At 38.2% G+C, this 26,410-nt stretch overlaps 1 protein-coding gene across 3 annotated transcripts in view; it reads left to right on the forward strand.

The window, feature by feature from the left end:
- Positions 1–26,410, forward strand: part of LOC131946563 (uncharacterized) — an 80,913-nt gene that overhangs the window by 46,479 nt on the left and 8,024 nt on the right. For all 3 annotated transcript variants that reach the window (XM_059307413.1, XM_059307414.1, XM_059307415.1), the window contains exons 4-5: positions 20,803–20,967; positions 25,155–25,460. In XM_059307413.1, coding sequence (XP_059163396.1) covers positions 20,803–20,967; positions 25,155–25,460 — 471 coding nt within the window. The remainder of the gene's footprint in view (positions 1–20,802; positions 20,968–25,154; positions 25,461–26,410) is intronic.

A 26,410-nucleotide genomic window follows, 5' to 3' on the forward strand; every position in this document is an offset into this window, starting at 1 on the left:
AACACAACTCAGACCGCTAATTGTACTTTCAACCACTCAAAACTGAACTAATGCAGTGTCTTTATTTCTTGCCTACATACAGCAATTATAGTTCATTCTAACCTTTAACCTATCGTACAAAATCTCACTGCGAGCAGGGACAAAGGTCACCGGTACGATCCCTCTTAATAATGTAAAAACACGGATCTATAAAATTGACTTTCAGCTATTTTTAGCCGTCTAAGGGAGGTAAGTGTTGTTTTTACGGGCGACAACTCTGCTGTATGGATACAGTTGTCGTTAATTGAAGAAGTCATTTGCTCTAAATAACAAACACGCGTTACTTACAATTAAATGGGGAAAAATAATTAGGATGATTATTTAATTGTTTACTAAATAAGTGAAAGGTCAACAGTTATCGTTGATGTTCCTTTTTGAGTGGGTCTTAACAAGTCATGTTACCTACACGTCATAAGCTCGATAACATGAACTAGGTTTAACTGTTCTTACAACGTCATACACTACCATTGTTTTATAACAGATACACACGGTGTTACTTCATGACGTAATGTTATAATTGTAAACACATTTAAATCCGCTAAAGACTAGAACTATTTGTAAAAAATGTTTTATGACTAATAGTTTTTGTTTGAACCTGTCTAATATTTGAATATTTACTTCAATATTAAATTTACTTCAATTTTAGATCAGAGCTAACTTGCACTCAGAGTTTCTTCCAGGTATCTCTTCTGAGGGGGGGGGGGGGCAGTGACCCCCCGAAGAAAGTCCACCCCCCCCCCCCCCCCGAACGAGATGGATTTTATATAGTAATCATACAGTGTCTAGCGTCCGCAGTAGTATATTAGGTCCCTTTTGGAGCGAAGGCGCAGGCGCTGGGTGAGGGGAGCAGGAGCAGGAGCAGGAGCAGGAGCAAAGGCTATATAGGAAAATACTCCCCCAGCCTGGTACAATGACATATAGCAAAATACTCCCACCACCTGGGTGGAGTGGGTGATGCGGATGTACAACGAGATATAGTAAAATACTCCCTGGGGGAGGTGGAGGTACACCGACATATAGTAAAATACTCACCCAACTGGGTGAGGGTGGGTGAGCAGGATGTACAATGAGATATAGTAAAATACTCACCCACCTGGGTGAGCAGGTGGGTGAGGGTGGGTGAGCAGGATGTACAATGAGATATAGTAAAATACTCACCCACCCTAGGGTGGGTGAGCAGGAGCGGGAGTAGGTCAGTAGGTCACCTTTTGGTGACCTTGTGACGTAATTAGTAACATTATGACGTAATCATTGACCTAGTTACGTAATTTTAATGAGTTTTTTAATGAGTTTTTTAAATTTTAATTAATTTTTGACCTAGTTACGTAATTTTAATGCGTTTTTAAGGAGTTTTTAAATTTTTAATTAATTTTTATTATCGAGTTACGTAATTTAATTACTTTGATTGTATTTTTATTTTGTTTAATTTGTTTGTTTACTTGTTGTTTAATTTAATTACTTTGTTTATATTGTGTAATTTTTATTAACGAGTTACGTAATTTGATTATTTGTTTACTTTTTAATTATTTTTATTGACGAGTTACGTAATTTGATTATTTGTTTACTTTTTAATTATTTTTATTTTGTTTATTTTTAATTTAATTTTATTTTATAATTAGTTAAATTATTATTAACTAGTTACGTAATTTGATTTTAATTACTTTTGTTTATTTATTTATTTGATATATTTCTTTTCTTTGTTGTTTAATGTTGTTTATTTATTTGAATGTATGTATGTTTTAAATAAAAGACTAACACTAGCCGTGTACTTTGTGAATAACATCCATTAAAGATAACGATCAGCCACAGCTGTTACGTATCGACCCGCCCGCGAAGTTTTCTCACCGCTGCCCGTTTTAATGGGAATGTATTGATCGCACCCACGGGCCATCACACCTAATTAATTTGGTCACGCCTCGTGGGTTTATGTGTTGTTCACGGAAGCGAACACAGCAGGGGGTATGATAATTAATTGAAAGAGCTAAGTGTCTCTCCGTGAAGCCAGCGTTAAGTGTGGGAACACCTGTTACCACGTTAATCGATTTTTCCCCGCTCGGTTACTAGAGTGGGAAGCCATCACGTAACAGCTGGTGCTGTAATTACCCTGAGTAAGGACATTGGTTGTAACTATTCGCTTATAGCGAGGGTCAGCGAAAACAAAATATATTTAAGGGTTGGAATTTTCTTTCAACCACCGTTAAGTCAGGTTTGAGACGAAACAAAGTCTCGGTAGGTTCGTGTTTTTTTAATTGGCGACAGGGCGACTTGGTGCGTTGGTACGTGAGGTATGCGGGTAGACATGTTTTTTTTTTTGTTTTTTTTTTACAAGTCTGGAAAAGTAATTACGTTTTTGTATGACCGTTCCGATTTTCTTTTGATCTGACCACCATTTGACCACACTGAGTCAGATAAATTTAACAAATGTTCAATACATAGTCGCTTATAATAACTTGAATCGGGTCAGCAGGCGGGTGGTGGTAAGGTGGTAGTGGTAAGGTGGTGGTAAGGTGGTGGTAAGGTGGTGGTGGTAAGGTGGTGGTAAGGTGGTGGTAAGGTGGTGGTAAGGTGGTGGTGGTAAGGTGGTGGTAAGGTGGTGGTAAGGTGGTGGTAAGGTGGTGGTAAGGTGGTGGTGGTGGTGGTGGTGGTGGTGGTGGTAAGGTGGTGGTAAGGTGGTGCTAAATTTGTTTGGAGTAAAGGATATATAGTAAAAGATTCCACCACCTAAGTGAGGTGGATTTTAATTTTAATTTTTTTTTATTTTATTTTTTTCATCATCTGTTAACTTTAAGGTTCTATAACTCTATATATTTTAATACGTTTTTTGATTCAAATGAGTTTACTCCCCCTAACGTAAGTACATGTAAAGAGGGATTTCCTATAGATCTGTAATGAATTAGGCCTTTTTGACTATGACTTGTTGCCCAGGTGTTGACATGATACACTTTTTTGAGATACATGTACACACACACACACACACACATACACACGTACACACACACACACACACACACACACACACACACACACACACATACGCGCGCGCGCGAAATTCATACTAGGTCGATAAAGGCGGAGAGAACTTATAGGTATACATTATCATGGTGACAACAAAAGCGATCCTTATTTTATTTACATGAAAGCGTGTTTTCCAAAAAGTGTCGCCATGCCGTTGTCATTTTCGCAGCGGGGTTTATTTTAAGTGCACCCAGTGCACAGTTGTTTACATTTTAAAAGAAGTATCACGTGTCTTCCCCATAGGTCTTCCCTAATAGAGAAACGAGAGGAAAGACAACTGTTCTAAAATTAGAACAGCCTTGTCTACAGACACGAGTATCGTCCCTTGTGAAAAAAATTCGCGTCAGAATCCTTAACTAAACAGTCAATTTCTTTAACAAGTTAAAAAATAATTTAGGAAGACAAGGGTTAACAACATTAGACGCTACCGTTTTTGTTTCCTGTGACGACAAGGCACAATACACTTTTTTATTTTATGTCTCAAGTAGAGGGGTGGGAAATTTTTTCTTTGTAAGTGTGTTGTAAACAATGGGTAGAGGAAGCGATTACTAGGTAAGAGGGGAGAGAATGTGACGTCAATCGCGATATTTGAAAACATGGCGATGTTTAATCTCAACCAAAAAAGGCAATGAACCTAGAAGGAAGACGAATATATATATATCTTAGTCTTGCAGCAGATTGCCTTCCCATGTTCGCTTTAGTATTACAGTTTTCATCAAACTTCTTTTTGACTTGAACTTCTTTAATTTTTAAGAAAGTTTACTTATACATAATACATTACGTCTAATGACAATTTTTTATTTTTACCACTCAATGTATTTTGTTTTTCTATATCTTACATTGTCATCTTAATTTTTGATCACCTTAGTAAAAAATTTGCTTAAGATTATAAACTTCAAGTTTTAAAAAACAACAACGTTGTAGTGCGTCGTGTCAAATGACACACCGTTTAAAATGTCTACATTTAAAGTTCACCAAAATAATGACGTAAAAACTAAATATGATATGACGTTAGCATACATATCATTCAATCTAATCATTCTAAAGTACAAATCAATAATTTTTATTGATTAAGGGGCTGGGTGAGTTATTTTTATCCGGGTGCGCAGGGAAGGTTTGGAGTTGGTTGGGACAGATTTTATACACGAGTCGGTGACGTTTTCACCGAGCCAGGATTCGAGGCTAGTCCATGTATGTTTTAGAATTGTTAGGGGTCCAGTCTATAATAGGGTCGGGGGAGTTTTGTTAACACAGAGTGATGTTGATACATGCATGTTTTAGAATTGTTGGTAGCCGAGTTCATACTAGTGTCGGTGAAGGTTGGGTTTTGAACTCGGACCATGCATGTTTAGGAGTTGGATGCGGTAGAGTTTACACTAGGGACGGATGTGTTTTGGTTACACCGAGGGTGGTTTCAAAGTTCGTACATGCGTCCTTGGCATTGTTAGGGGCCGTGTTCATATTAGGGTCGATGAAGTTTTCACCGAGAGTGCTTTCGAACTCGGAACATGCATGTTTTGGAATCGGTAGGTGTAGAGTCCATACTAGGGTCGGTGAAGTTTTCACCGAGGCAGGTTACAAAGTTGGGAGATGTATGTTTAGGAATTGTTGGCAGTCGAGTTCATACTAGGGTCGGTGAAGTTTTCACCGAGGCAGGTTACAAAGTTGGGAGATGTATGTTTAGGAATTGTTGGCAGTCGAGTTCATACTAGGGTCGGGGAGGTTTGTTAACACTGAGGCAGGTTACAAAGTTGGTATATGCATGTTTAGGAATTGTTGGTAGCCGAGTTCATACTAGTGTCGGTGAAGGTTGGTTTTGAACTCGGAACATGTATGTTTTGGAATCGGTAGGTGTAGAGCTCATACTAGAGTCGGTGAAGTTTTCACCGAGGCAGGTTACAAAATTGGGACATGCATGTTTAGGAATTGTTGGTAGCCGAGTTCATACTAGGGTCGGGGGAGTTTCAGAGTTGGTACATGTATGTTTAGGAATGGACAGGGGCTGTGTTCATACTAGGGTCGGTGAAATTTTCACCGAGGGTGGTTTCAAAGTTACTACATGCATGTTTTGGAAGTGATAGGGGCCGAGTCTATACTACTGTGGGATGGTTTTGTTTTCACCGAGGCAGATTTCAAACGTGGCCCATCCCTGTTTCGGAGTTGGTCGGGGTAGAGTTTACACTAGAGTGGGACGGTCTTTGTTTTCAACAAAATTGGTACATGGATGTTTGGTACATTACTGTTTTTTGGAAATGGTGAGGCAAAGTTAAACTAGGGTCAGGGGAGTTTTCAACGAGGCTGGTTTCGAAATTCGGCCATGGATGTTTTGGCGTTGGATGGGAACGTTGTCACTTGTGACAGTAAACGAAGGGTGATAAATGTTTGTCTGTTACTTTGTCCTTTGTCTGTCCAAGGGAATAGTGTGGGTAGTGGTACGATGTGTTTATCTATCGGTTGTTTAGGGATGGGGTGAGGGCGGCGGACAAAGTTGTCGATGTAGGTAGGGCGCCTGTGGTATTCATTACGGAGTGGTGTCTACAAGTTACATATCGCAGTCTGTTGAAGTAGTGTCTAGGAGTTGTGATATTAGTTGAGTGTAGATAAATGTAGGATTGTCATACATCCTTTGTCTCTTTAATGGTATAGAATGGGTAGTGGTACGGTTGGTATTGAGGTTAGGGATGGGAGAAGGGGAAAGGGGTTGCGGACAAAGGGAAGGGGAAGGGCGAATAGTGATAAAAATAACTCACCCAGCCCCTTAATCAATAAAAATTATTGATTTGTACTTTAGAATGATTAGATTGAATGATATGTATGCTAACGTCATATCATATTTAGTTTTTACGTCATTATTTTGGTGAACTTTAAATGTAGACATTTTAAACGGTGTGTCATTTGACACGACGCACTACAACGTTGTTGTTTTTTAAAACTTGAAGTTTATAATCTTAAGCAAATTTTTACTAAGGTGATCAAAAATTAAGATGACAATGTAAGATATAGAAAAACAAAATACATTGAGTGGTAAAAATAAAAAATTGTCATTAGACGTAATGTATTATGTATAAGTAAACTTTCTTAAAAATTAAAGAAGTTCAAGTCAAAAAGAAGTTTGATGAAAACTGTAATACTAAAGCGAACATGGGAAGGCAATCTGCTGCAAGACTAAGATATATATATATTCGTCTTCCTTCTAGGTTCATTGCCTTTTTTGGTTGAGATTAAACATCGCCATGTTTTCAAATATCGCGATTGACGTCACATTCTCTCCCCTCTTACCTAGTAATCGCTTCCTCTACCCATTGTTTACAACACACTTACAAAGAAAAAATTTCCCACCCCTCTACTTGAGACATAAAATAAAAAAGTGTATTGTGCCTTGTCGTCACAGGAAACAAAAACGGTAGCGTCTAATGTTGTTAACCCTTGTCTTCCTAAATTATTTTTTAACTTGTTAAAGAAATTGACTGTTTAGTTAAGGATTCTGACGCGAATTTTTTTCACAAGGGACGATACTCGTGTCTGTAGACAAGGCTGTTCTAATTTTAGAACAGTTGTCTTTCCTCTCGTTTCTCTATTAGGGAAGACCTATGGGGAAGACACGTGATACTTCTTTTAAAATGTAAACAACTGTGCACTGGGTGCACTTAAAATAAACCCCGCTGCGAAAATGACAACGGCATGGCGACACTTTTTGGAAAACACGCTTTCATGTAAATAAAATAAGGATCGCTTTTGTTGTCACCATGATAATGTATACCTATAAGTTCTCTCCGCCTTTATCGACCTAGTATGAATTTCGCGCGCGCGCGTATGTGTGTGTGTGTGTGTGTGTGTGTGTGTGTGTGTGTGTACGTGTGTATGTGTGTGTGTGTGTGTGTGTGTACATGTATCTCAAAAAAGTGTATCATGTCAACACCTGGGCAACAAGTCATAGTCAAAAAGGCCTAATTCATTACAGATCTATAGGAAATCCCTCTTTACATGTACTTACGTTAGGGGGAGTAAACTCATTTGAATCAAAAAACGTATTAAAATATATAGAGTTATAGAACCTTAAAGTTAACAGATGATGAAAAAAATAAAATAAAAAAAAATTAAAATTAAAATCCACCTCACTTAGGTGGTGGAATCTTTTACTATATATCCTTTACTCCAAACAAATTTAGCACCACCTTACCACCACCTTACCACCACCACCACCACCACCACCACCACCACCTTACCACCACCTTACCACCACCTTACCACCACCTTACCACCACCACCTTACCACCACCTTACCACCACCTTACCACCACCTTACCACCACCACCTTACCACCACCTTACCACCACCTTACCACTACCACCTTACCACCACCCGCCTGCTGACCCGATTCAAGTTATTATAAGCGACTATGTATTGAACATTTGTTAAATTTATCTGACTCAGTGTGGTCAAATGGTGGTCAGATCAAAAGAAAATCGGAACGGTCATACAAAAACGTAATTACTTTTCCAGACTTGTAAAAAAAAAAAAAAAAAAAAAAAACATGTCTACCCGCATACCTCACGTACCAACGCACCAAGTCGCCCTGTCGCCAATTAAAAAAACACGAACCTACCGAGACTTTGTTTCGTCTCAAACCTGACTTAACGGTGGTTGAAAGAAAATTCCAACCCTTAAATATATTTTGTTTTCGCTGACCCTCGCTATAAGCGAATAGTTACAACCAATGTCCTTACTCAGGGTAATTACAGCACCAGCTGTTACGTGATGGCTTCCCACTCTAGTAACCGAGCGGGGAAAAATCGATTAACGTGGTAACAGGTGTTCCCACACTTAACGCTGGCTTCACGGAGAGACACTTAGCTCTTTCAATTAATTATCATACCCCCTGCTGTGTTCGCTTCCGTGAACAACACATAAACCCACGAGGCGTGACCAAATTAATTAGGTGTGATGGCCCGTGGGTGCGATCAATACATTCCCATTAAAACGGGCAGCGGTGAGAAAACTTCGCGGGCGGGTCGATACGTAACAGCTGTGGCTGATCGTTATCTTTAATGGATGTTATTCACAAAGTACACGGCTAGTGTTAGTCTTTTATTTAAAACATACATACATTCAAATAAATAAACAACATTAAACAACAAAGAAAAGAAATATATCAAATAAATAAATAAACAAAAGTAATTAAAATCAAATTACGTAACTAGTTAATAATAATTTAACTAATTATAAAATAAAATTAAATTAAAAATAAACAAAATAAAAATAATTAAAAAGTAAACAAATAATCAAATTACGTAACTCGTCAATAAAAATAATTAAAAAGTAAACAAATAATCAAATTACGTAACTCGTTAATAAAAATTATACAATATAAACAAAGTAATTAAATTAAACAACAAGTAAACAAACAAATTAAACAAAATAAAAATACAATCAAAGTAATTAAATTACGTAACTCGATAATAAAAATTAATTAAAAATTTAAAAACTCCTTAAAAACGCATTAAAATTACGTAACTAGGTCAAAAATTAATTAAAATTTAAAAAACTCATTAAAAAACTCATTAAAATTACGTAACTAGGTCAATGATTACGTCATAATGTTACTAATTACGTCACAAGGTCACCAAAAGGTGACCTACTGACCTACTCCCGCTCCTGCTCACCCACCCTAGGGTGGGTGAGTATTTTACTATATCTCATTGTACATCCTGCTCACCCACCCTCACCCAGTTGGGTGAGTATTTTACTATATGTCGGTGTACCTCCACCTCCCCCAGGGAGTATTTTACTATATCTCGTTGTACATCCGCATCACCCACTCCACCCAGGTGGTGGGAGTATTTTGCTATATGTCATTGTACCAGGCTGGGGGAGTATTTTCCTATATAGCCTTTGCTCCTGCTCCTGCTCCTGCTCCTGCTCCCCTCACCCAGCGCCTGCGCCTTCGCTCCAAAAGGGACCTAATATACTACTGTCCGCCCCCCCCCCCCCGAAAAATGTTGACCACCCCCCCCACCCCCGAAAACTTCAAAAGCCCCCCCACCCCGCCCCCGGAGAAAAAAAAGTCTACCTCCCCCCCCCCGAACGAAATGGATTTTATATAGTAATCATACAGTGTCTAGTGTCCGCCCCCCCCCCCGAAAAATGTTGACCGCCCCCCCTCCCCCCGAAAATTTCAAAAGCCCCCCGCCCCCGGAGAAAAAAGTCTGGAAAAAACACTGCTTGCACTGTCAAAAAATGTAGCTACATATTAGATTTTGCCATCTTTTTAAAAAATATATGGCCACAAAACATTTTATAGCTAAGAACAAACGCCTTTTTATGCATTAAAAACGATGTATCTATATTTATGTATCTCCATACCTGTTGAAATATCTTAATCTTCCCCAGATACAAATACATAGAGCTTAGTTTTAGATCCTAAAGAGAGCTTATTTTTACAGCCCACTAAAATACATTTTATGACGACACAAAGCCTTTAGCGGGCGTATCTCTGTAACAAAGTGTCATATTTTATGATTTGTTTCGTAAAACAATCTGCCACGAACTGCCATTTAAATTTTATACAACTCTAACGAGAGAAGAATGAAACCTATACTTCACAACAAAATGTCACCTAGCCGTGAAATACAAATTTATCATTTTGATATTTCACGCGTGAAAATATTTTGTTCCAAAATATTTCCTCAATTATTGCAACATACGTAAACAAAGAAATGATTAAGATATCGAGATGTTGTTTAGGAACAGGATTAATGAGATTAATTAAACTTTATCAGCAATGAAGAAATACTGCTTTCAAAATAGTTTGTGTGACGCAATCTTGTTTTATTTATTTACACAAATAAAAAATAGTTTTTATTATAAGTAATAATTGTAGATAGCCATTTACTAATTTATCGATTGAACTGTTTGTATTCTAAATTAGGTTTAAGGATGATCCTTGCTGTATACTCCCCTGATGATAAGCATACAGCATTGTTTAAGAACATTATCAAATTACATTACTTGGTAGTGAAGACATCAAGTAAACTATCCCAACTGATCAATAACTGTGGTTGACGCTTAATTTATACAAGACATGTAACATTACACCATTTCATAAAACCACAAAATTAGATACCGTGTTAACAATTAGCAGAAAATCTAGCACATTACTTATAAACACCCAAATAACATGGACTTGAAACAATAAACAAACCATTCAACACGGATTTTATATTGAAACAAAAAAACAGAAAATCGGGTACAGCCATCAACTCAAAACAGCAAATACGTTGAAACAGCAAAGTTACTATTTTAATATTTAACGTGAAACAGCGAAAAGACAGTATAACATATCTATAACCTGAAAAAAAGACAATGCACATGGTTTCTTTCAGCACCGTTAGCCACCCATATATATATATATATATATATATATATATATATATATATATATATATATATATATATATATATATATATATATATATATATATATATATATATATATATATATATATGCCACACCTCCTCCTGAAGTTTAAAGAGCCACCACTCCTCCAGAAAAAAAAATTCTAAAAGAAACCATGACCGTGTAACACAGCAATTAACTTGAAGCAGTAATTAACTTGAAATAGTAATTAACCCGAAACATTAATTAACTTGCAACAGCAATTAACTTGAAACAGCAGTAAATTAACTTGAAACAGCAATTAACTTAACAGTCAACAGACAACTAAACTAGAGCTTATAAACACCACAATGCACACACCTCAAATTCCCCCCCCTCCAGCTATCAAACTTTACTCTGCCCGAATGTTTTAATTATTCAGCTCGCGATCTGTCCTTGGTCAACTTTACACCAACATGGACCGTACGAGATCGTAAACAATTGATTCACAGTTCTAGCTAAGTCCCCAGAAAACAAGATACACAGTTCTAGCTAAGTCCCCAGAAAACAAGATACACAGTTCTAGCTTAGTCCCCAGAAAACAAGATACACAGTTCTAGCTAAGTCCCCAGAAAACAAAATACACAGTTCTAGCTTAGTCCCCAGAAAACAAGATACACAGTTCTAGCTAAGTCCCCAGTAAACAAAATACACAGTTCTAGCTAAGTCCCCAGTAAACAATTGATTCACAGTTATAGCTAAGTCCCCAGAAAACAAAATACACAGTTCTAGCTAAGTCCCCAGAAAACAAAATACACAGTTCTAGCTAAGTCCCCAGTAAACAATTGATTCACAGTTCTAGCTAAGTCCCCAGAAAACAAAATACACAGTTCTAGCTAAGTCCCCAGAAAACAAAATACACAGTTATAGCTAAGTCCCCAGAAAACAAAATACACAGTTCTAGCTAAGTCCCCAGAAAACAAAATACACAGTTATAGCTAAGTCCCCAGTAAACAAAATACACAGTTCTAGCTTCGTCCCCAGTAAATAAAATACACAGTTCTAGCTAAGTCCTCAGAAAACAAAATACACAGTTCTAGCTTAGTCCCCAGTAAACAATTGATTCACAGTTCTAGCTAAGTCCTCAGAAAACAAAATACACAGTTCTAGCTAAGTCCCCAGAAAACAAAATACACATCGAATGATTTGAAGGGGACGGGTGGTCTGGAGGGAAAGCGGATACTCGCTAATTCCAAAAGTGCACAGCTCAAACCCCAGGCAGACGAGGTTCGTTAGTTGGGAAAGCAACCTTTGTAGGAAAGACAACCCTGATGTTAACTGGGACAGGGAACCATCTAGGGGAGGAAAATTCCCTTCAACATTACTAGTAAAAATTAGCAGAAAAGTGCTCCTACGACAATCTGGCCAATGACCTGCCTTATTTCTGTGATGTAGCAAAGTGCAGGGGACTCGAACCCTCTCTTCCCATGCCCCCAGACAATAAAACAACCGCTACAACTTTTTAACTCTGAAATCTTGTTCAGTCCCAGGCTAATAGCAGCTCCGGAGCATAATTTGGCTCTTTTCAATTGATTTAAAAATTTGTTTTTAAAATATAAGCTTTACATTCCTTACTGATGTTGTCTTACCGTTTAGGTAAAGTCATCAAACGACCACCAGTGCTGCTCCTAAAACGAGAAATAACTCATTCAATGGCTTATTTTGGTGAAACAGTCATCGATAGCTAATCTTGTCCAAAGTTTTTAAAATTCTTTGTTATTTGTTAAACCCCACAAGATTCGATCTAACAAAAAAAAAATTAAATACAAATACGTGACAAATCGTACACTTGTTCTACACAAGCAATCAACACGAACGCTATCAAAGACATTAAAATCTTTAAAGCTCTAATCATGTGGTAACTTCCTGATTCTAAAAAAAAGTTAAAGATTATAAATACACAATTTATTTTATTCCTTTTGTTTAAGTTTTTTTGTAAGCTATTTACTTAAAGAAATCCATTATTCCTTTTATGTATGCTGTTTACTTGAGGAACTCTATTTTATTATTTTCAATGGGGTTAAAGCGTTAGTAAATTAACAATATATCCAAAATCTCTTCATTTTAAGTGGTATAATGCTTTATTGTATGTACTACATTTCATTCATATTTGTGCGTGAATGTGATAAAAAATATTCCCATGATATTGGCAGACAAGAGCAGTAAAAAAAAATATCAAGTTTACATCAAAATGTGACAGATAACGACGCCCTGATTTACATTTAAAAAATTGTATTTTGTATTTATTGGTGTGTACGTTGATCCGGTGTTATTGATAACCAAATGCACTGAAATACTGTTATTTTTGTCATTGAAATACCGGCAGTTTTGTATTACTGATTGTCTACCTTCACTTTACAGCAACAAACCCTAGGATTGTGTTTCTGTCGAATTAATTCACGATACATATTTATTCTCAGTTCACGTCATGTAAGGTTTACTTCAACTAAGTAAGACAGGTGGTTTTAGAGATTCTTGCAGGTATCCTCCACCCACTCCAAAGCACATCCACCCTCTCCCCCCTAACGAAATATAATTTATATACAAAGCGGTGATTACCGGTGACTGACTCCTTAGGGTATTTGTTTTACTCTTACACAATGAAAGCAACAAATATTTAAATGAGAGCGTAAAAGATTGTAGCAGTTGATTTTCTTTACATTAACTAAGTAATTATTATTGCAGCTTAAAATGAACTTTTCAGTATTTTTTTCACCTAGGTTCGGCTGCCCTCCTACTACTCCCCCCTCCCATACCATTGTCCGATATGCATGGTTTATAAGTGTTACTCGATTGGACTTGCGAAAATCTGTATGGATTCTTAAAGCAATGTATAAATCATTTAAATAAACGGCGCTTTCTTTTAAATAAAGGGACGTAAATTTGTATAACGAGTATCAAATGGAAGTAACTGCTAATGTTAAATAGATTTAAGGCAATATTTAATAAAGTTCAAATTTAATAAAGTATTATCTACCATATTATATTCATTTTTCTAGAAATTTAAATAAGAAATGAAATAGTTTGCGATTTTTTAAAAAATATTATTCTAAATTATTATTAACTTTAACATTACGTTTATTTGTAAAACGAGAACATTTAGCTTTTTGTCAAAATGCTATATTTAATTTGATGATCAGTGAATTATACACAATGGCGTCATTGCAAATTCTCTTCATGTATTTTAACAAAAACGTAGATGCAAGACAATGAAATATAAATAGGGCTGAAAAGTTCGAAGCTTTAGAACAGCAACTTGAATTGTTCATTAAAAATACACAAGTAGGTAAAATGGTGGGTGGCTTTCAACCACAAGGGCAGACTGTTTAAAATTTTAAAAATACAAACCTTGATAACAGAAATGAATGAGATTGACAAACTTCGTACTCAAATTATGGATGTAACAAGTTCCACTTGAAGTATTTGACTATATTGATCAGGGTAGAAATCCTAACCTTTACACCAAAGACTGCTAAGATAAAGCTTTGGCCAAAAATGAGCAAGTAAAGGGGAAAACTGATAATTTGGAGAGGTTCAAAGCTATGCTGCTGCTTGAATTGTCTAAAGTGTTTCCATCTGAAATGGATATGTACAGAGCTTTAAAGCAAGGCAGGGGCCCAACATAACTTTCAAGCATTCAGAAATTATACTCATGTTGATAAAACTCGATATTTCCTGACAACAATAGGGCTGGTAAGTAGGTCACCAACCAGTTCTATGGTTCAATAAAACCTGCATGAGCCATATAACTGTTTGGTGACCTACTTACCAGCCCTATTGGAGAACTTCAGTGAAGTTACTTGACCAGAAGTTTTGAGTGAACATTCACTCCATTATAAACACAGGTGCCCTGTCAAAACGACCTGGGACAAATCGGCCCCGTCAAAACGGCCCCGTTAATATGACCCGGTCAAATCGACTCCCGACAAACCGACCCCGTCAAAATAGCCCCGTCAAAAGGGCCCCGACTTATTGGCTCCCGTCAAATGGGCTCCCGTCATATTGACTTGCGACATATAGGCTCCCGACAAATGGGCCCCCGATATTTAGGCTCCCGACAAATGGACTCCCGACATATTAACCCCTGACAAATAGGCTCAGGACATATTGGCTCCCGACAAAGCGGCTCCCGACATATTGGCTCCCGACATAAGGGCTCAAGACAAATGGGCTCCCGGCAAATGGGCTCACGACATTTTGGCTACCGACAAATGGGCTCCCGACATATTGGCTCCCGGCAATTGGGCTCCCGACATATTGGCTTTTGACAAAATGACTCCCGACATATTGGCTCCAGAAAAATGAATGATATGACCACTATTGGCATAAAAGTAACCATTGTGTCCTACCTCCAATACCACTATAACCTCTTTTTAATGCCCGAATGAAATTGTTTTTCATGAACCAACATTAATTCACAAACAAATCGAGCCCTTAACAGCTAAATTCCACCAATTCTAAAGTTTTGATAATGTTTAATTTACAACAGAAAAGATCTGTTGCTTAAAAGCGAGCACAGAAGTGTAAATGTATGATATACATGTTAACATGATAACAGCATTTTGTTTTGATAACCTACAAGCATATTGCAGTTAGGAAGGTACAGCGTGGACCCTTCTCCCCACACACTGAGTTGGAACAGCCTATAACCGACTCAATTATGGATGTCATAGATAGATGACCCTTAAATTAAAACATACTATATTTTATAATAGATAAACTATTATAAAAATAAGACCTGCCGTTCAAGAGATGCATACGTTGTATTACTTAAGACTGTTGGCTAAGCTGACTCTAAAGAATATTGATGAAGGGGTCCCACTGGCAGGTGTCATATTCAATGAGACCGCTTTGCCAGGAGACTTAGTCTCTACAGAAACGGTATTGTCAGTGCAGTGGCGTAGCTAGGATTTTTGGGCCCCTATGCAAAAATTATCAGTGGGCCCCTTCGTCAGCCGTTAGGCCAGTGGCGTCGCTAGGTCGGGTCTCACCCGGTGCGGCACTTCGTATTGTCACCCCCTTCCAGGAAACAAAGCATATATATATATATATATATATATATATATATATATATATATATATATATATATATATATATATATATATATATATATATATATATATATATATATATATATATATATATATATATATATATATATGTGTGTATGTGTGTGTGTGTGTGTGTTTGTCGGCCTACATAGGCCTAAAATTTATATATATATGCCACATACTGGTACACGTACGTGTTTAAGCTTAAATCACTGCAGACTTAATAGTAACGATGTTTATCTACAGTCTGTCTATAATACAGTTGGATGTAGCATTGTTTTCTTTATAGTTTACGTTTACGTCGTGGTGTCACATCCCCCCCCCCCACCCCCCCTCTTGATATAATTTTCGATTTGTACTTAGAAGACTATTTAACTTTAACTAATGGATCTGGAAAATGGCATTTCATTCTATAAATTTTACAATTTTTTGCCTTTGGTGTCACCCCCCTAAATGGTGTCACCCGTTGCGGTCCGCACCCCCCGCTTCGCCTTCGCTACGCCTCTGCGTTAGGCTACAGAGGAGTTAAACGAAGAGATCAACTTCTACTTACGATGGATATTTTTTAATATAAAAATATTCTGAAGGCAACATTTTGTATTTTATATGTCCTGATTATGTATTTATACTATATTATTATGCTTGCCTACTACTGCTAAAAAGTTTATTTATAGGCTGATTCTCTCAATGTCTTGCACGACAAAGTGATATCGCCTGTAGTGTTATTATAACGATTGGGCTCTGTTTGACCCACAAACACTGAATCCCACTGCCGAAACGGTGGGGGGGGGGGGGGGGGGCTTTTTGGAACTTTTAACCTTTTTCTTTTTTAAAATTATTTATATGTAACAAATATTAAAATTCCATTGTAAAAGTTTTAATTTTTTATGAGGTAAAAGGGCCCCTATGTGCCTTGGGCCCCCATGCCTTGCTTACGCTAGCTTTACGGTAGCTACGCCACTGTGTCAGTGGTCCTTTTGTCTGGAGCCAAATTGACAGGAGCCTTTTTGTCGTGAGCCAAAATGACGCTAGCCTATTTGTCGGGAGTCGTAATGACGGGGGGCGTTTTGTGGAGAAACTAAATGGCGGGAGCCTATTTGTCGGGAGTCGTAATGACGGGGGCCGTTTTGTGGAAAAAACTAAATGACGGGAGACTATATGTCGGGAGCCAAAATGACGGGAGCCTATTTGTTAGGAGCCTTATTGACTGGAGCCCTTTTGTCGGGAGTCTATATAACGGGAGCCTATTTGTCGGTAGCCTAAATGACGGGAGCCTATTTGTCGGGAGCCTATATGACGGGGTCCATATGTCGCTGGCCCTTTTGACGGGGCCGATTTGACGGGGTCGTTTTGACGGGGTCGTTTTGTCGGGGTCGTTTTGACGGGGCCGTTTTGTCATTGGCCGTTTTGACGCCGCACGTAAACACACTATGAACTCTGTTATGGTTATTTCTCCTCAGGTCCCATGCACATTCTTTTCTTATTGTCAAATATTTACATTGCTTGTTTACACCAATGTGTAACTCAAGACTCAGTTAGTCCTGTACTTTGGTATTTAATGAATACTTGTTTGTAAAGACCAAATCTAATTTGTTTTATTGAAAAAAAAAATAGATCTACTATATGCACTATATGGGAAATAAGGAATAAGATAAGATTTTTTTTAATGCGCTGACATGAGTAAAAAGAAATATTTTAAGCAAAGCCAAGACATAGACTGTAAGCTCTCACTTAACTAAATAAATGTATGGTAAATTTTTTTATTGTAATCAACATAACTTTCCGGTTGCTTAAAATTTGTATCATTTTAATTTTCTGTATTACCAAATTTATTTCAGCTCTACTTAAAAGCCCAACATCCCCCCCCCCCCTCAGACCACCACGCCGATTAGAAAAAAATCCCTTGAATCATCAATTAATTACACATTTGCATTTTCTGGTTTTTTTAAAAATAAAATTGTAATTAGACATTTTGTATTAGATCTATGTATAAGTAAACCATCTTAAATGAATGAAAGTGGGCTACAAGTAAGAAAGAAGTATTACTATTGTAAATCTGTATCAGTCCTCACAAGCCGATGATGAAAACTGTAATACTAAAACGAACATACAAGGCAAACTGACGCTGTAAATTACATGACTGAGGCGGTAAAAAACATAGAATTTTAAAAATTCAAACCAAAATAAAAATAACAAAGTAAATAATTAAAAAGTCGAACCTCCATTTGACCCACAAAATACTCATTAACTATAGAATTTAACAACATATAGGTATACATAGTTATATGTATGTCTGTATTAATGTGTATGGTGTGGCAAATAGTCACCCCCCCCCCCCCCCCCCCGCGGCCTCAAAATGGGTCGCTATCTTCTATTCGAGCCTCCTATAACCCTAGAGATGTGTATAGGTACAGCTTTGTTGTGTTACATCTAACGTATTCTAGAGTTTTTCCAGCATGGCTTTCATATCTCCGTGTGGTTGCACTGCAAATAAACTCGATGTCAGGATCTACTGTCTGCTTGACGCAGACATAACCGTGACGTTGATGGTGCTAATTGACCTGTTGACCGTGTTGCATGTCACTCATGTAGTGTGACGTTCAATAGTTGACCTAACGAACCCGCTGTCAACCTTTGAACCTCGGGCTTGTACTTTTACTCACCAACAACAATAACATGACCTCCTGATTTAGATTTTTACATGCTTGCAGCTTTTACGATTCATGATAATGGTTTATTGAGGATTCGCCATTTGGACATCGCTAGAGACATGCTACATCTTTTGCTAACACCGCCTGGGGAGCTGTTATGTGGGACGAAATTCCGGATAGCAGAAGATTAGCGACAGCCTTTGTTCGAAGCTTAAGCGGATTTAAAAACAAACGGTCTTGATTTTGTTTCAACGTCCTTCGAATATTAGAATCTCATGTGTATTTATACGAGCTATCTGAAGACAAAACGGCTATTTTTTTTATTTCATGTCTTACAATAGTTTCGTTTATATTCCGGATCACACTTTTTGCCAAGAAATGGATTTTTTTTTACTATAACAAACACATTAACATAGAACATTTCTGGGAAGTTAGCTGTGATTGCGTTTTCATTACTTGATGCATTGTGTTGACAAAACAAACAGGATTTAATTAATTAATTAACTTATATCGTAATTAATCAATTATGTCTACTTTAAGAATGACATCAAACAATGACGCCGTACATAACAGGTGTGGCAGGAATAAAGGATGGAAAGAATTTTCTTTCTAGAATGAAATAAAACTTTCATAATTATATTAAATTAAAACAACGCACGATTGTCAATTAATTAAATTGTAAAAAAAATCTCCTTTCTTAGAAAAACTTCACAATGAATATAACACAATTTATGTATTTTTTATGTAGACATACAATTTATGTAGTTTTTATGTAGACAAGTATTCAAATTAGAGTTTTCATAGATGGAAAGTGTGTATTCGCCACTTGATTCTACTGGCAGAAATCATACTTGCGAGGGGCGAACGATCCCATATGTTTGGGAATGTTCTAGCACAAATCACCAGTCCAGCGACGCACGAACATATCCCATTTGTTTGGGAATGTTCTAGCAGAAATCGTACTTGCGACGGGCGAACGGTCCCATTTGTTTGGGAATGTTCTAGCACAAATCACCAGTCCAGCGACGCACGAACGATCCCATTTGTTAGGGAATGTTCTAGCAGAAATCACCAGTCCAGCGTCGGGCGAACGATCCCATTTGAGCAGATCATCCCCCTGAGTGGGAGAGAAAAAGGCCGCGAGGAATTCAAACATCCTCTCCAAGTCTGATGGAGTTGTGCCCCTGCCGGATTAATGCCCCTGTTCGAGTTCTGTCCCTTGTTTCGCTGCAAGCTCTGGTCCGTCGCTTAGCTTTTCCCATCTATCGACCAACTCGCTGATTAGCTTCTTATTTCCCTTTTTATATCTTAAAACTAACTTGAAAAAATAACACAACTTCCCTATAAAACAAAAATAATATTATAGTACAGTATACTAATTGATGTTTATTCATATCAATATTGGTTTACTTCCCTTTATTAAAATATTTTTCCCTTGGTTTGTTATCTCCCTTGGCATCCAAATCAATCGAATTGTTATTAATTGTGACCACTACATTATTCCAACACGCCTAGGGGGAAATAAATTTCTCCGTCCCCAGCATCACAACACAGGATCATTTAATACAAATATTTGACGTTTTAACGTGGGTATCGTACTCCTAAGGTATAAACAATCCTCCCCCCACCCGTCATCTTGACCCCACTACACACATGTCCATGTATTTCCAGACACAACACAGGCTTGATGTAAAGACATGTAGCTTTGTTTCGTGGTTTTATGAAAGTATAGCTTTTGTAATTAATCCTTAGCCGATATCAATAATTGATGTGTTACAGAGAGTGGTTGGTTGGTAGTAAATTTGAAGTTTATTGTTAGTCTAGGACTGGTGTATGTTGGTGTTGCTTTGTTGGTCTAGGGCTGATGTATGTTGGTGTTGTTAGTCTAGGACTGATGTATGTTGGTGTTGTTGGTCTAGAGCTGTTGTATGTTGGTGTTGTTAGTCTAGGATTGATGTATGTTGGTGTTGTTGGTCTAGGATTGATGTATGTTGGTGTTGTTAGTCTAGGGCTGATGTATGTTGGTGTTGTTAGTCTAGGCCTGGTGTATGTTGGTGTTGTTAGTCTAGGGATGATGTATGTTGGTGTTGTTAGTCTAGGGCTGGTGTATATTGGTGTTGTTATTCTGGGACTGATGTATGTTGGTGTTGCTTTTTTGGTCTACGACCGATGTTTAAAATAATGCACCTGTTAACCAAATGTTAACCAAATGTTAACCAAAAGTTAACCAAAAGCAATGTTAACCAAAAACTAAACAAATGCTAACCAAATGTCAACCAAATGTTAACCAAATGTTAACCAATGTTAACCAAATGTTAACCAAATGTTAACCAAATGTTAACCAATGTTAACCAATGTTAGCCAAATTTTAACCAAATGTTAATCAAATGTTAACCAGATGTTAACCAAATGTTAACCAAATGTTAACCAAATGTTAACCAAATGTTAACCAAATGTTAACCAATGTTAACCAATGTTAGCCAAATTTTAACCAAATGTTAATCAAATGTTAACCAGATGTTAACCAAATGTTAACCAACTGTTAACCAAATGTTAACCAAATGTTAACCAAATGTTAACCAAACATAACATCGAATCCTCTCTCCACAGATGGGTCACCAGTTCAGGAAAGTTCCGACAGAATTTTATGCCCTCTGGGCTGGTTCCACTACCAGAGGTTCTGCTTGACCAAGGCCATGGGCAAATCTGACCGGGCAGTCGCCTTGTACTGTGACGGTTTTGGCGGCATCGGCATCAAGGGCCTATGCATTATTCGTAAGTCTCATTTCATCAAAATACCACCATTTTCTTTCACGATAAAGTCCTTGGCTTCCATTTTTTTTTCGACATTTAAGGTTAATATCTAGTACGGGCTAGTTTAAGTGAAGTGATACAAAATTAAAACAATTTTTAATAGACTTCCATTGTTAGCGAGGAGTATGTCAAAGTTTTCCAGCAATGTTCGTTCCGTTGGGATAGTTAGAAAAACCTTAAACAGAAATGTTAGCATCGCCGTGGGATTGTAAAACCCGATAAACAAAAGGTTACTAAAAATTTATGTTACATTTTGTTACATTTTAAAATTCTAAAATAGTAGTATATAAATTTTTAATCTATGTATACAGTACATTTATTACAAAAATACATCAGTAAAATAGTACTATGTTAATATCTACGTAAATCTATACCTACCGTGAGTGGACAAATGATGCGGTGTCCTTGAGATATTTGTCTGAGATATTTATTGCGAGATCACTTGGAATTGAACCATACACATACACGCACGAACAAACAAACACACACACACACACACATATTATATATGGCTACAGGACATTACCCCCCTGGATATTTCCCCCTTCCCCCGGAATTCCTCCCCCCCCCCGTATTTACCCCCCGGAGCAATTACCCCCCTGTCAATTACCCCCTCCCCCCCGGGAATTACCCCCCCCCCCCTCAAGTTAAAATCCTAACTCTAACTAGAATTTTATATCTATATACTACTTTAATCCAAACCTTAAGAAAAAGATCAAAACCTAAGCATCCACCTTAGCCTAAAACTTCACACAAAAACCAAAACCAAAGCTAGACACAACACGGGAACAGGGCATTTCCCCCCTGTCAATTACCCCCCGGATATTTCCCCCCCGACATAACCCCCCCAGAGTAATTACCCCCCTGTCAATTACCCCCCTGTCAATTACCCCCCGCCCAGTAGGACATTACCCCCCCCCCCCCCCCGGACAGGGTTAGAGTTAGGGTTAGGGCTAGGTTTAGGGCTAGGGTTAGGGTTAGGGTTAGGGTTAGGGTTACGGTTAGGGTTAGGGTTAGGGTTAGGGTTAGGGTTAGGGTTAGGGTTAGGTTTTAGGGTTAGGGTTAGGGTTAGGGTTAGGGTTAGGTTTTAGGGCTAGGGCTAGGGTAAGGTTTTAGGGCTAGGGCTAGGGTTAGGGTTAGAGCTAGTTTTAGGGTTAGGGTTGTGTCTAGCTTTGGTTTTGGTTTTGTGTGAAGTTTTAGGCTAAGGTGGGTGCTTAGGTTTTGGTCTTTTTCTTAAGGAGTATATAGGTATAAAATTTTAGTTAGAGTTAGGATTTTAACTTAAGAGGGGGGGGGGGGGTAATTCCCCGGGGGGGGGGGGGTAATTGACAGGGGGGGTAATTGGCAGGGGGGTAATTGCTCCGGGGGGTAAATACGGGGGGGGGAAATGTCCGGGGGGGAATATCCAGGGGGGTAATGTCCTGTAGCCACACAACACTAACCCTAACACTAGCTCTAACCCTAACCCTAGCCCTAACCCTAATCTTAACCCTAACCCTAACCCTAACCCTAGCCCTAGCCCTAGCCCTAACCCTAACCCTAACCCTAACCCTAATCCTAATCCTAATCCTAACCCTAACCCTAAACCTAAACCTAATCCTAGCCCTAGCCCTAGCCCCAGCCCTAACCCTTACCCTAGCCCTAAAACCTAGCCCTAACCCTAACCCTAGCCCTAGCCCTAGCCCTAACCCTAACCCTAACCCTAACACAAACCCTAACCCTAACCCTAACCCTGTCCGGGGGGGGGGGGGGTAATGTCCTACTGGGCGGGGGGGGGGGGGTAATTGACAGGGGGGTAATTACTCTGGGGGGTAATTACTCTGGGGGGTAATGTCGGGGGGGGGGGAAATATCCGGGGGGTAATTAACAGGGGGGAAATGCCCTGTTCCCATATATATATATATATATATATATATATATATATATATATATATATATACATATATATAATGTGTGTGTGTGCGCGTATGTGTGTGTGTGCGCGTATGTGTGTGCTTAAAGATAGAAAAGTAGGCATACTGAAGGAATATTTGATTGATTGTCTTCGGATATGTTGTTTATATTAGCAGTTACTATTTCAATGGTCCATATAACTATGGTCAGAGTACCTGTATGTGGGTGGTTTCTTTAAGTTGCTATATATATATTGTCATGCTATGGTTGCTCTTTTTATTTTACTCATATTTACGTTGTTAGTATATAAAAGTTCCCTTTTCGAACACGACGGTCAATGGGACAGCGCTTGTTTCTGTGATCTCAAAACATGAAGAGATATTGTGTTCAGCCTTTACTTTACCTAACGTTAGTTAGGTACCTATCAGAGCTGGGTTGACTCTGGGACGTTCCTGAGTTCGAACTCGAGACTTTTGGGTTAGCAGTTTAGCACTCAACCGCTTTGCCTCGTCGTTCCATTGTCATTATGACTATTGTCACAAGATGTTAAAGAAGAGTTTAGTCCCATATCGGATGGAGCGTAGAACCTTGCTAAATGTTTTCACAACACTTTTTTTGCTCATACGTGTAAAACCTAATCTCGACACAAAACATCATCTGCTATTTGTTGATCAATTTCGAACAAAAGAACCACCAACAACAAAATGCATAAATAGGCGGCTATGCACCCCATTTGTCTTTTTTCGTTGTACTATTTTTGTGATATTTATAAAATGAGAAAAAAAAACACAAATTACTTCAACAGTGTGATTGGCTCTTATTCATGTCATGATGAGCTGAGCTAATTATTTGCGCTACTTTAATTAGCATAGTTCTGTTTTAGCATCCTCCTACGCTGTCGCCGTCTACACCCAACCAGACCAAGATATCTTTGTCTGGACAATCACGTGATAAGTCTATAAATAGTAACACGCTAATCAACATCCGGGTATTTTCGTGGCACTAATGATAACCAATGTGCACAATTCACGAATTTTGTGACGCAGCCTTAAGGCCGTCAGTTAAATTTATCACATCTAAAATGTGTTGGTGATAGCACAGTATCAATGGCAATCACCATAACAGGACAAAAAACACGTCATAGGCAGATTTTATGTAACTTGCGTTGGAATGTCAAAATAATTTTTAATTTAAAAGACCGTCAGACATTTCTTTTCAACCTAACATGAGCTTTTTTTAGCGCAATTTCCATTCTGGAGAATTGCGTTTATTAACACGTCATTTCGGGATGTATGAATGAATGGATGTGTGTCCGCAGCTTTAAGTCGTATCTCCTCCTCAACGAAGCAATATCGAGGACTAGTTCCAAAGCAATTATGTTAAGCAAGTTACGAGGATGAACATAGGCTACAAAAATTCCGGGTTTCTTTCATGGATTTCCCGGAAAAGCCAAAAAAACCTCGAAAAATGCAGTTTTTGGCCCATATCTCGGCTACCAGACCACTTAGCGCCTTGAAACATGTACCAATCGATTCCTGCCATAATTTAGAACAATATTGCCGAAGACAGTTTTCAAAAATATCCTTTCGTTCGGTCACAAAAAAATTTTTTAATTAATTAAAATTTGGACCGAATTAGTAGGCATTCTTATCCAACCACACTACACGCGTCATCACGTTCATTAGCTGCGCCATCACGTTCAATGGCTGCGACATCACGTTCGGTAGCTAGGTGCGCAATGGTTTTTAGTCATGTAACTCTATTGTAAATAAAACATGTAAAATACTGAAAAAATTTTTAATAAAAAACGTTTTAATAACTAACCAATGGTTTTACTAACCCTGCTCTTGATTTACGCTACGACAGAGCTATTTTTAGATAACATAAGGAAATTGCGCTAAAATTGTCACTAGACTTTTTAATTACCTTGTTTAACATCTCAATTCATTTTTTTAATGTCACTATAGCGAAGTATAATGTTCCATTTTAGCCGGGCCTTACAAAATACAAATCCTTTAAAATAAATGTTAACTAATCCTTTTAATTTAATTTTAAATCCAAAATATCCTTTTAAAATATTAACATAAAAACTTTAACTTTTATGTAAGTAATCATTATAAATTTATTTGGCATTTAATATTGTATGAAAAGCTTTCCATTAAGCACTACGTTTAAGTTTTTCTAAGACATAATCAAATTGTCCTATAATGTCAGTTAATTAATGCTTGAATAATTGCTTCATTATTTTCTTCCAGGAGCTCAAACTGAGGTCAGCGAAAAAGAGTTGCTGGGAGATAACTACCAGTTTTCTTCGGATTTCTCCCTACTGGGGGGCGACCTGGCAGAGGAGCTGAAATCCTTCCCCTCCCAGGCAGACGACCCCCGGGACGAGAGCACGTCCACGCTGGTGAGTTCGTCTGCTGAGGGGAGCGAGAACGAGACCCGGCTGTGCCCCCGGGGGTGGTCGCACTACAGGAGCCTGTGCTTGTACAAGCCGGAGAGCGTGGAGGAGAGGTGCAGGAACTTGGGAGCTGTGGAGTTCAGTGGACTGTGTCTTAAACGTGAGTAGATGACGTCATAGGGTTCAGTGGACTGTGTCTTAAACGTGAGTACATGACGTCATAGGGTTCTGTGGACTGTGTCTTAAACGTGAGTACATGACGTCATAGGATTCAGTGGACTGTGTCTTAAACTTGAGTAGATGATGTCATAGGGTTCAGTGGACTGTGTCTTAAACGTGAGTAGATGACGTCACAGGGTTCTGTTGTCTTAAACGTGAGTAGATGACGTCATAGGTTCAGTTGTCTAAAACGTGAGTATATGGCGTCATAGGGTTCGGTCGACCGTGTCTTAAACGCGAGTAGATGACGTCACATGGTTCTGTTGTCTTAAACGGGAGTAGATGACGTCATAGGTTCAGTGGGCTGAAACGTGAGTAGATGACGTCATAGGGTTCAGTGGACTGTGTCTTAAACGTGAGTAGATGACGTCACATGGTTCTGTTGTCTTAAACATGGGTAGATGACGTCATAGGGTTCAGTGGACCGTGTTTTAAACATTAGTAGACGTCATAGAGTTTAGTGGACTATGTCAGTGTCGTTATAAAGTTCAGTTGGGTGAACCAATGTCACTAGAGTGTGTCTTATACGTAAGTAGGCTTCACCCTATTTCAGCCGTCCCCAACTTTCGTAGCGCGACGTTTTGAAGAGACACGATCTGGGTGAAAACACCAAAGGTTTTACAGAAATGTACTGTTTATCTAAACAGTACCTATTTCTCTTCTATCGTCGGGTGTTTTTTATTAACTTTCATGGACAATATGCATCTTTGACTTGTTATGATTCTTCTAACATCCAAGAAATTAAAGTGAAACGTATAATTTATGTTATAAAAAGCGTGTCGGAGACAGCTAGATTAAAAAAAATTTCAACCAAGACAGTTGGAAACCTGTGACTTCACGTCTTAGCTAATCGATAATGGGTGGTGGTTACAGGATACAACATGCAATGCT

Source organism: Physella acuta, unplaced genomic scaffold (genome assembly GCF_028476545.2).
Source record: "Physella acuta isolate Inbredline_101_S28 unplaced genomic scaffold, ASM2847654v3 ptg000562l, whole genome shotgun sequence".
NCBI lineage: Eukaryota > Metazoa > Mollusca > Gastropoda > Physidae > Physella > Physella acuta.